The sequence below is a fragment of the Carex rostrata genome, chromosome 21 (genome assembly GCF_964058835.1).
Source record: "Carex rostrata chromosome 21, lpCarRost1.2, whole genome shotgun sequence".
NCBI lineage: Eukaryota > Viridiplantae > Streptophyta > Magnoliopsida > Poales > Cyperaceae > Carex > Carex rostrata.
The window spans coordinates 2,582,275-2,594,882 of NC_135938.1; the positions used below are offsets into that span (position 1 = coordinate 2,582,275).

The 12,608-nt window shown below is 29.7% G+C and overlaps 2 protein-coding genes across 2 annotated transcripts in view; both read right to left on the reverse strand.

The window, feature by feature from the left end:
- Positions 1 to 147: 147 nt before the first annotated feature.
- Positions 148 to 2,143, reverse strand: LOC144573068 (uncharacterized). The gene is made up of 3 exons (XM_078322757.1): positions 1,945 to 2,143; positions 1,092 to 1,292; positions 148 to 357 (listed from the first exon to the last, which is right to left on the reverse strand). The coding sequence occupies exons 1-3, from the start codon at positions 2,053 to 2,055 to the stop codon at positions 322 to 324; spliced, it is 348 nt and encodes a 115-aa protein (XP_078178883.1). The 5' UTR covers positions 2,056 to 2,143; the 3' UTR covers positions 148 to 321.
- Positions 2,144 to 8,890: 6,747 nt separating this feature from the next.
- LOC144573497 (dehydration-responsive element-binding protein 2B-like) overlaps positions 8,891 to 12,608 on the reverse strand; it is a 28,130-nt gene continuing 24,412 nt past the window's right edge. Inside the window, exon 3 of the mRNA XM_078323278.1 lies at positions 8,891 to 8,916. The gene's annotated coding sequence lies outside the window, so the exon portion shown is untranslated. The remainder of the gene's footprint in view (positions 8,917 to 12,608) is intronic.

The window sequence follows — 12,608 nt, forward strand, 5'->3', positions numbered from 1 at the left end:
ATCAGGTCCAGAAAACTTGGAAGTACATATACTGCTAAACCAATTGTAATTGGCTAATTAAGCATTACTGAAAACATTGATTCATAATGGATAAAAGGCTTTAAAGTGACCAACCTTATCAGAATAGTAAAAAGCACACGGCACAACTTCATCATAACAGCCACAATAATACTGAGTTTGCCTTTATTAACTCGGTTTGATATTTAACAACATAAAATACTTGAGCAATAAGAACTCAAATTCTCACATCATTACATGAGAGAATCACTAAGATTAACCTAGAAGGGAGTGCACCAACAACAGGGGGCTCTCGAGATAAATCTAGAAAGTAGTTCCATTCCAACCAAGGTTAGAACCCTGCATTAGTGCATTACAACTGTAAGTCTCAGATTTTAAATTAACCATGGAAAAAAAGTAAATGGGAAAAATATTTGAGAACAATAAATAAAGGCAAATCTAAGTATAGTTTAGGGGGTGCTTAGCCACCCCCATGATTTCTAATTTTTTAATCATGTATATTGAAATTTAAGCGAATTTTCATTTTTCTTGAAGTTTTTATATAGTTCATCCCTTTTGTAAATTATCCCGTGTGCTTGTAGTTTAGTGGTTAAAATTCTAATTTGTTATTGAAGAGACTTGAGTTCAAGTCTCTGCCATGCATAATGAATTTTAAATTTTAGTCCCCCCTATCTGAATTTTCTAAATCTGCCCCTGAATAAGTCGACATATTTTCCCCTCACATAACATAATGCATACTAACAAGAAAGCATAATTTTGTATAATTTTCAGGGGTTATATTCAGCTTCTCTCAGATATCAGTTTTGTGTTTTGGGTTCAGGAGGCCAGCTTCGCTCAAATTGGAGCGTGAATGATTCATCCTGATGTTTGTTTACAGCTCTAAGGTTCCAAGCTCATACTTCTTCTGGTCTGAGAGTATGATGCTATCTAGACAACCTCATTTCAATCAAACGGTCAGAATAATCATTGTACAATCCACTACTGTGGTTAAATCCTTATGTCCAGATTCCGGAGTTATAGGCCTTTACATACTGGTATACAAACTATATGCAACTAACAAAACAGAATCTTGCCTTGGAGTCATAGAACTTGAGAAAGAACCGTGATTTGGGAACGGAGAGCTTAGCCTCGAGAATGGCAGAAATGCTGCCGCTCAGCTTCTTGTTGACATCAGGGCTGAGGCCACCAATGGAGACAAGCTCACCATATGCCGCTGGCTGCTCGGTCCCACCAAATGACATCGGTACTGACCCCTTAAGAACTACCATCACATACTGTAATTAATGAAATTACATGCAAGCTAATGAGAATAAGGAAATATGCATAACCATTCAGAACTAAATTTAAGAACCTTTGTCAACACAGGATGGAACCGAATCCCAAATGAGATTGCCTTTTAGTATAATAAATTAGTAAATCACTACAAGAAAACAAGTTGGTGAACCAGTAAACTAAGGTTTGCACCAGAAGAAATCTCAAATTTACATTAATATATACCTATAATTATTGATTAGCCTAGCATTTTTAGGTCATACTAGACATAATACAAAAGGGAGAGACATTAAATTAGGGTTAACAAGCGACATAACTAGTAAACTATTTTTACTGGTACTGAAACTCAATCTCCAATTGACACAATTGACACAATAAATCAACAAAAAAATTTGCCACAAATGAAGCTAAATCACTTACTAGCCTCACATATTAGGTCAAACTAGACATATACAAATTATAATTTAAGACAAAAGGGGAAAAATATCAAGTAGGATTTTAAGGTCAGATCAACAAAAAATTGATATATCAGTTAAAGATTCGACGAGTATTGCAATAAATTTCTTAACCTAGGTTGATACGGAAGATAATATAAACAATAAACAGAAAAAGGAGAGATAGAGAGAGAGAGAGAGGAGGAGGAACGAAACGGACAGCCTCGGGCTTGCCGATGAGACTGGCGACAGTCTTTGACAGCTCCGAAAGGATTGATGACGTGTCAACACCATCTAAGCTCGCATTCGTCGAAAGGTTTAGGCAAGGCATTTTCTTTCGCCTCTCTCTTTCTCTCTCTCCCCTTCTTTCAATCTGGTGTCGTTTCGCTTCTACCACAGAAGAGTGATGGAAAGACGTAGGGAATTTTTTACAGAAATTTAGATATATACCCATCACGACTTTTTAATTAAATATTTTTCCATCTAGGCAAAGGCTTCTATGGACATAAGGACCTATTTGTAAAATGAACATATTTTTGTTTTCAAAGTTCAAACAGTCGATCTGAACCGTTCATCTTGTGCTCCATATTAATATGTGCTTGGAGACCAAATTTTACATTTTTCTGAATTTTTTTACTATTTATTAAGATGGGTACAAAATTCAATGGTCTGAATTTGATATTTTTTGTACCCATCTTAATAAATAGTAAAAAAATTCTTATGCCCATAGAAGCATCACTCTAATCTATTTATTAAGAGGAGGGATCCAATTACACCTTTTTTTGTGACACCGAATTACACTCTCAATTTTCAAAATTTTCAAAGTTTAAATAGTCGATCCAAACCGTTCAACATAATGAATATATTAAAATGTGCTTACAAATCAAATTTTACATTTTTTTGGAATTTTTTTTACTATTTATTAAGTATTTAACAAAATCGCTATATTCATACCATTGAATTTTTGTACCCATCTTAATAAATAGTAAAAAAAATCAAAAAAATATAAAATTTAATCTGCAAGTACATTTTAACATATTCATCATGTTGAACGGTTTGGATCGATTGTTTGAATTTTAAAAATCAAGAGTGTAATCGCTATATTCATACCATTGAATTTTTGTACCCATCTTAATAAATAGTAAAAAAAAATCAAAAAAATATAAAATTTAATCTGCAAGTACATTTTAACATATTCGTTATGTTGAACGGTTTGGATCGATTGTTTGAATTTTAAAAATCAAGAGTGTAATTCAGTATCACTAAAAAAGATGTAATTGGACTCCTCCTCATTTATTAATAGGGAGAATTTCATATATCCCCTCAAATACTTCAATATTGTGTAATTCTCCCTCAATAATTTATAATATCATATTTATCTTTTAAAATTGTAAAAACTCACATATTTATCCGAAAACAATAACATAGTAAAATTTAACACTATTAAACAATATTAATTAATTAATGTGACCACTATATCCCTCTCTCATTTCTCTCCTTTCTCTCTATTTGTACCCTCTGTTTGTAAATCTTATGTAAAAGTAAAACTATAATACGTAACAGATTTTCTGTACCAGAAAGTTGTACCAACGTTCTGTACCAGCCCTGCGCTCTTATCTAAAATATGTAACAGTTGACTTTAACAGGTTTTTGTAATATGTCATATAATACAAAGCCCTGCGCTCTTTTGTACAAAACTTGTGAAATCGGAATCAAGAAATCTGTGAAATCGATTTTTTGAAATTCGAGTAATTTTTCTTTATTGAAAGGCATCTAAACTTGTCACTATTTACACAACAAATAAAACACAGTCAAACTAACCTAAAACCAACTTTTCAAGAAATTAGAAAGGAAAGGAGAAATGCATAAATTTTGATAAATAGGTGCTGTTAACCAGACCTGTATAATACTATACTGACAAGTTTGGTACGCATGATTGTTGTGTATTTATCAAATCTGGCCAGCTTGTACTTTATAGAAGTAAATTATCACTGTTATTTGTATCTTAATGCTACTTTGAAATAACTTATGTTGATTGGTTGGTTATATGAAATTGGTTGTTTCGACTAAAATATAGCTTGATGGTCATGTTTTAAAGGCACTGGTATAAGCATTTGCCGGATTCAAACAGTAAAATCAGCAGTCACCGTAAGATTAATAATTTTGTAAAATACTTAATAAATAGTAAAAAAAAATTCAGAAAAATGTAAAATTTGGTCTCCAAGTACATATTAATATGGAGAACAAGATGAATAGTTTGGATCGACTGTTTGAATTTTGAAAAGTCAAATTTAAACCGTATGTATTTCGTCCCATATACATTCGAATGCACATTAGTCTCTCTCTCTATATATATATATTTTAAAAGTTAGTTGATGATTGGCAACTAGCAAGTTTTTATTAAATTATATTATTAAATTATTATATGAAAGTAAATTTCAGTAAACAAAAAAAAAGAATGAAAAGGATGACATACTTGGAAATAGCGTTAAAATGATTTTAATTTCCATCATGCACGATGATATAAGTACGCATCAATTGTTTTCGAGTGAGTCTATGGTACTATGCATATTACGATTTGTTACAGTATTACGGCTCTATATTGGAGTTTTCAAATCCTAACGGTCGATCCAAACCGTTCATCTTGTTCTCCATATTAATGTGTTTGGAGACCAAATTTTACATTTTTTGAAATTTTTTTACTATTTTTTTAGATTTATTGAAAATCACTGTTTTTTGATGGTCCAAAATTTTCAGATCAAGTGATTTTCTAAATATATAAAAAAAATAGTAAATTTTTTTCAAAAAATGTAAAATTTGGTCTCCAAACACATATTAATATGGAGAACAAGATGAATGGTTCGGATCGACCGTTAGAATTTGAAAACTCGAATATAGAGCCGTAGCACGATAACAATCCGTGATATGCATAGTACCATAGACTCACTCATTGTTTTCTGTTAGTTCTGAAACTATTACAATTTTTATTTGAGTCTAGATGGTTCAATAAGTTGTTCAAGCAAATAATCCGACAACTAGGGTCTCCTGGTTTCTTTTTTTTTTTTTTTGTTTCTGATATTGATAAACAATGCTAGGGTTTGTTATCTACCAGTATGCTGGAATGTTGAACCTAATTTGGCTTGTAATTGCAGATTAGTATTTTAAAAGTAAAATAATATGATATCGCAGCACAAAACATCATTAAACTAGCCAAACAAAATCTATTTGGTTTAAATAAATTGACAGATAATTTATTCAACTTCTAAACAGAGCGGATATCCAAAATAAATTGACAGATAATTTATTCAACTTCTAAACAGAGCGGATATCCAAAATATGATATCGCAACATTCCCATCTCGCCAAGATTCAACCCAATAAGGATAGCGCTCCGTATCTTATATAGCTATCTTCAATCTTCTACTACTATAATACCCACTATCTTCTATCTTCTACTACTATAATACCACATTGATTTTTTTGGGATCCAATCACCTATCTGTTCAGAGAGAATCGCAGCTGTTCATCCAATAGATCTCAACCACTCATCAAAAGTAAATCTCAATCTCAGCCATTAATAAATAATATTGATTTTATGTCTCTGTTTCATGCTGCCAAATATATAGAAGTATAAATTTAGTTAACCAGTTATTTGCTACATAAAAAACCACATGAAAAGCCACGTGCAAATTGTGTCGCCTTTTTCTCCCACACCGACCGAATTCGTATCCTCTGAGATATCTCAAACTTTGCGTGACTTTATAGAAAATCCCAACCGTTTAAATACGTTCTACACGAATCGCAAAGCACAAATAATACAGACCCCTGCGCTATCACCGAATAGGCACCGAACATGTCGGTTACGCAAAAGTTGAGATATCTCAGTGGATACGCACTCACGCGGACCTCCTTTTTTCCTTCCCGATGCGTCTCTCTCTTCACTCATTGTTTTAACTTACATGCTTGATTTTAAAAGTATGGCTAAATTGAGACTCAACTGGGTTGCATCAAAAGGCATTGTTGCTCAGTTTCATGGAACCATCTTAAATTGATAATTTATTAAGATCATGTCCTTATAATTTTTATTTGTAATTTTTTCTCTTGTTTTGATAACTAAATTTTTTGTTTCTCCGTTGCAAGATACGGACACTTAACTAGTTTCTTTCTAAATCTCTTATAGTAGTGGGACTAAATTATTAACCATCCGGACGGTCCAGAGTCCAGAGTCCGGAATCCGGATACAACCCAACCCTAAGTAGAAATTGCAGACAAATTAATGCCACTATTTCTTTTTTTTGACATGACAATGCCACTATTTCTTTTTTTTGACATGACAATGCCACTATTGAGTAGAGGTGCAGAGATTCTCCTCGTGGGGCCCACACAATACATCCAATCATCCATTGTCACCTCTCCCCTCTCTCCTTTGCTCTTATCTAGTTCAATTGCAACGAAAGGGGCATATTAACATAAAAACCAAAAGCACAACTATAACCTGAAATATAAGTTTGCTGATTTAATCATACTTTTGTTTAATTTTACTTCTCATTTCAATTCCTGGTTGCATTCAAGCTGGGGAGTGTGGATTTCAATCACTTAAGAAATTATTCAAGTGTACCACGATTTCAGTTCTCTTGATACTGCACTCAGATTTATGCCCGAGTATCTTTCTCTCTCTTTGAGAAACCTTGTGGTAAGTTCCTGTAAAGAGCTTATTTAATTCACTAAAAGCCTTTGGACATAAGCAGCATTCTCTGGATAAATCCCAATTTGTTCAACAAAGCAGCTGGTAGTACTTCATTACCATAAAAAAATAAAATTAATTTAATTTACAAATCACTCCAAGCTTTGCTTACAGATTTTATATTGTCCTGTTGTAGTTGCAAAGCAGAGAGGTACAATTACAAATAGAGACCGTGAAGCGTTTGATGATGATAATTTTTCTGAATTAAAAGATTATAACAATGCCTACGAAGAGGCCATTTTGGAAAATTATAATAATTATTCGCATTCCATAATACATGTATCTTGCCAATTATTCAAAAAATATAATATTACATCATTTAAAAAATATATAATAATGATTCGCATTCCATAATACATGTATCTTGCCAATTATTTATTAAAGGGAGAATTTCACATATCCCCCTCAAAAACTTTAATATTACGTATTTTCCTCTCAAAAAATCATAATAACATATTTACCCTTCAAAACATTAGAAACTCACATATTCACCCAAAATCACTAAACTAGTCAAATTTAATACTTAAAATTAAATAAATCATATTAATTAATGAAAAATAACTAATATGCCCTCCCTTCCTTCTTTCTCTCCTCTCTTCTGCTTCTCCAAAACCTGGCGCCAAAAACTCACACTAAAATTCTCCTCTCTCACCATAAATTTATCTTCCTATCTCACATAAATTACTTCTCTAAAGAAAAACTAGTGCCCCGCCCCTCTCACATATGGCATCGTTGCCCCAATCTCTGCTTATTCCGAGCCTCTGTGATATAACATCAGACTTGAAGGGCCGATCTTTATTTGCTCCGCACAGTTACATGGACTTGGTTGAGAGCAATCCCTCGGGACCTAGATGGGAGAATATGCCTAATTCACCTATTATCGGGTAAGTACTAATTTAGGTTTTCAACGATTTCTCTGATAAGTGCCTCGCCCTTCTCTGATATCAACATTTTTTTGTTATATGAGTAATTTCATCTATTTCTCTTATATCCATTGAAACATGGTAGGTATTTTTGTGACTTATTATTTTAATGTATATCATAATAGAGGCCTCTGACATACATTAAATTTGAGGTCGTATTCAAAATGCAAGCAATTCTATGGGAATATATTGGGCTAATACTTTTTTATAATTCCAATCCTGTACTAGAACCAGTATAACATAGTTTCTTCATAACTAAAAATAAAAAATGAGAACAAACAAAACAGGAATTTGGGTTGCACATAAGGTGTTTGTGAAAATGCCCAATAGAAATTGCAATAAGAAGGGGCTAGCATTACATAGGGAAACTAAATCCATACACTTGCAAATCATCAAGTTTCTGGTTTTTATTGACGTAGATACCAGTATATACATGTTTATTGTCTTCTTTGAAATTTAGTTGTTGGTTCATGTTTATTGATACAAATCATCAAACTTGTAAAGCTATACTTCTTTTGTAGAAACTGACAATACATTTTTTTAAAAATTAGGGGACGAGCAAAGAATTCACAAGCACGTCGGAGTAAGAAGTCAAAGCCGTGTGATGTCATGAGTTAATAATGTTTGATTGTCTAATAGTTGTGATGTCTACTAATTTTTGGTTGTGATTATGATTGTCCATACTTGCATTTTGTATTTAAACTATAGATTGAGATGGTTTGATTAATTATTTTTCACAAAGCATACAAAAATATATGCATCAGGTGGTTTGTTGTTTTCCGAGCAAGTATCCTAGCAAAATCTCACGTTTCTCGATATTTGAGTAATTAATTTCAATATTATTTTTTGGATTATTGAGAGGGGAGTGATCTAAGTATTAATTAAGGAGATTTGGCGTCAGGTTTTTGTGGTGTTTTGGCGCTAGGTTTTGGAGAAGCAGAGAGAGAGGAGAGAAAGAAGGGAGTGAGGACATATTAGTTATTTTTCAGTAATTAATATGATTTATTTAATTTTAAGTATTAAATTTGACTAGTTTAGTGATTTTGGATAAATATGTGAGTTTCTAATGTTTTGAAGGGTAAATATGTTATTACAGTTTTTTGAGGGGAAAATACATAATATTAAAGTTTTTGAAGGGGATATATGAAATTCCCCCTTTATTAAACATGTTATTTAGTTATTTTAAAAAATAATATTACTTGTGTTAACTATTTTGCGTAACCCTTGCTCCTATTTTAGCAGTATTAAATTTATCAGAGCTTTAGCTTAAAACGAAATAATATATATGGTTACATAAACTCTATCTCAGTTCTGCAATTTTTAAATCATCATTTCACATTTAAATTATTTTTTATTTTTTTGGATAATGTCATGAAAGACCTCTAAATTTTTTATTTGTCATAAGTTTTATAAAACACCATCCAACAGTTAATTTACTACTTAATACTTTACAATTAGGTTCAGCCACAGATAAAATCTATAAATTCTAGTCAGAAAATTAGTTTCATCCATAAAATTACTAGAAACTACAATCAAACACCAGATACTGAATCCTAATCAGCAAACCAAACAGGGGGTTGTTTCTGCGGGCTAAACAACCAAACAGGGGGTGGTTGCTGGTTAAGCAACTCGTAATCAATGCTATCATAGTTCACACTTCACAGCAGTAAGGCTCAGAAATTGAGAGCTGGAAGCAAAGTCTGCCAATCCAATTCCAGCATTTTTCAACCCTTCATTCTTTGGATCCTCGTCCATCATCTTTAACATTTCCTCAACATCAAATCCATCATGATCTACCCTAGTGTATTAATGGTCGGGCGGGTACGGGTACCCCGGGTATACCCGGGCACGGGTACGGGTACGTCTCGGGTACGGGTATGACGGGTACTAGGGTATACGGGTATGTCGGGTATTTTTTTCAAAAACCATATCCTACCCGTCCTATACCCGCACCCGTGTACCCTTGACGGGTAGGGCGGGTACGGGTATTTTTTTTTTTGTTGTTGTTTTTTTTTTGTTGTTGTTTTTTTTTCTGTTTTTTTGTTGGATTTTTTTTTGCTTTTTTTTTTTTTTCAACAGTGTTGTATAAATGTTATTACGTATTTATAATTCGACTTTTAAAATATGAATAATTCAATATCAAATAGTATGTATATATATACATAAAATTATCAAGTCACATCTTTATAATTCCTAAAAAATTAAAATTTGTAACTTATATATATAAATTATTCTTGCCAAAATTTGTATGTTTAGTCGGCTAAGTACAAATGTATTTATTTATTTCTTTACACGAGTCATTTTATTTTATTTTTAAATTCTCATTCTAATTATTATTGCAAAATCGGATCCGTCTCATTCTCCCCTTTCCGAAAAGTCGAAGAACGCGTGAATCCGACACTCGTATCCAAAGTTATAGATGTTTGGAGTTTTTTCTTACGGTAGAACTTTGAAAATTCATAACTAATTGTAGAAAAAATTCAAATAAATTAAAATTTGTGTCAATTATATGTATTTTTTAATGTTATAATAAAAAGTGTTATGCAATTCTAGTGTATCACATTTGTGTCAATTAGTGATATTTGACAAATTATTTAGTTTCACTAAAACTAATATTTGAGTTTATTTTTGTTATCTTTTTTCTTCTACATTTAAACTCAACATTTTCATTACTTAATTTGAAAATTGTCAAATATCACTTAATATTTAATCAAATAAATTCAAAATAAAATATTAGCAAAACAATTAATTTCCATCATTGAAGAGAGCAAAGACAGAGATTCAGGCATAAAAGTGATTTTTTTCATTTGAGAATTAGAATATTAAACTATTTTCAGATTAGGACAATTGATTTTGTCTAAAAGAACTATTTTATAGATTAAAAGTTGATCAATTTCTAATATATTTTTTAATTTTAGGATATTTTTTTTCTGTTTTTTTTAACAGTGTCGTATAAATATTATTACGTGTTTATAATTCGACTTTTAAAATCTAAATAGTTCAATACTTCAATATCAAATAGTGTATATATATACATAAAATTATCAAGTCAGATCTTTATAATTCCTAAATAAATAAAATTTGTAACTTATATATAAAAATTATTCTTGCGAAAATTTGTATGTTTATTCGGCTAAGTACAAATGCCAATTTTTTTATTTTTACCCAAAAATATTATTATTTTAATTAAAATACCCAGCTTTTCGCCGGAATTTTAAAAATACCCAACCCGTGGAATTTTTCCACGGGTTGAATTTTGAATTCCCACCGTGGAAAAATTCCACGGGCCAGACCCATTTTTTTTTTCTTTAAAAAACAGAAATTTGTATTTATTTTTTATTTTTTGTATTGAAATATTAGAAATATTGGATATATTTCTTTGAAAATAGATGGAATACAATATAATTTGATTTATTAGAAAGACTGCAACAAATAACCCGGATCAATATTTTTCAGATCAGATTTTTCGCGGCTGTAAGAAAAATTAATATATTTCTTTATGTGTTATTGGAAAAAAATAAAAATGCTTAGATTCCGAGTTATTGATCCCGGTTCAAAAGTCACTTCTATGTAATTTAGAAAATATTATGATCTTTCTAGTACATTTAATTTATTAAAAGTTTTATCTATTTTGAGAATTATTTTTGAATAATAATAATTAAATAAATTAAAGTTTTTGTTTTTTTTTCAAAATAGATATAACTTTTAATAAATTAAATGTACTAGAAAGATCATAATATTTTCTAGATTACATAGAAGTGACTTTTGAACCGAGATCAATAACTCGGAATCTAAGCATTTTTATTTTTTTCCAATAACACATAAAGAAATATATTAATTTTTCTTACAGCCGTGAAAAATCCGATCTGAAAAATATTGATCCGGGTTATTTGTTGCAGTCTTTCTAATAAATCAAATTATATTGTATTCCATCTATTTTCAAAGAAATATATCCAATATTTCTAATATTTCAATACAAAAAATAAAAAATAAATACAAATTTCTGTTTTTTAAAGAAAAAAAAAAATGGGTCTGGCCCGTGGAATTTTTCCACGGTGGGAATTCAAATTTCAACCCGTGGAAAAATTCCACGGGTTGGGTATTTTTAAAATTCTGGCGAAAAGCTGGGTATTTTAATTAAAATAATAATATTTTTGGGTAAAAATAAAAAAATCGGGTACAAATGTGTTTATTTATTTCTTTACACGAGTCATTTTATTTTATTTTCAAATTCTCATTCTAACTATATAGTTTCATAATTTATTTATATCTTGAAATTTTTAGTTTACATTTTAAATTGATAATATATTTTGTAAACGTTCATTTATTTTTAATAGGTTAAATAAAATATAAATAAAAAATATCTTAAATCAATTACTTGAAAACAATAAAATATAAATTAAAAATCTAACCTATTTAAAATAAATCTAACATTTTTAAAAATAAATCTAACCTATTCAACATAAATCTAACATATTCAAAATTAAATCTAACCTATTCAACATAAATCTAACATATTCAAAAATAAATCTAATCTATTTAAAAATAAATCTAACATTTTTAAAATAAAATCTAATGTAACATATTCACAAAAATAAATCTAACATCCTTTTTTAACCTATTAAAAATAAATCCGAATTTCAAAAATAAAATCTAACCTATTAAAAACAAATCTAATTACTTCACATATTCAAAAATATAAATTAAAAAACCAATTTTTTTAACCTATTAAAAATGAATCTAACATATAAAATCAAGAAACAGAAATCAAAAAACAGAATTTAAAAAACAGAATTTAAAAAACAGAATTTAAAAAACAGAAATTAAAACAGAATTTAAAAAACAGAATTTAAAAATCAGAAATAAAAAAACAGAAATAAAAAAACAGAAATGAAAAAACAGAATTTAAAAAACAGAATTTAAAAAACAGAAATTAAAACAGAATTAAAAAAAACAGAATTTAAAAAACAGAAATAAAATAAAAGAATTTAAAAAACAGAAATTAAAAAACAGAATTTAAAAAACAGAATTTAAAAAACAGAAATTAAAACAGAATTTAAAAAAAACAGAGATAAAAAAACAGAAATTAAAAAACAGAAATTAAAAAACAGAATTTAAAAAACAGAAATTGTAACAGAATTAAAAAAACAGAATTTAAAAAACAGAAATTAAAAAACAGAAATTAGAAAAAAAAAAAAACAGAATTTAAATGGGTTGG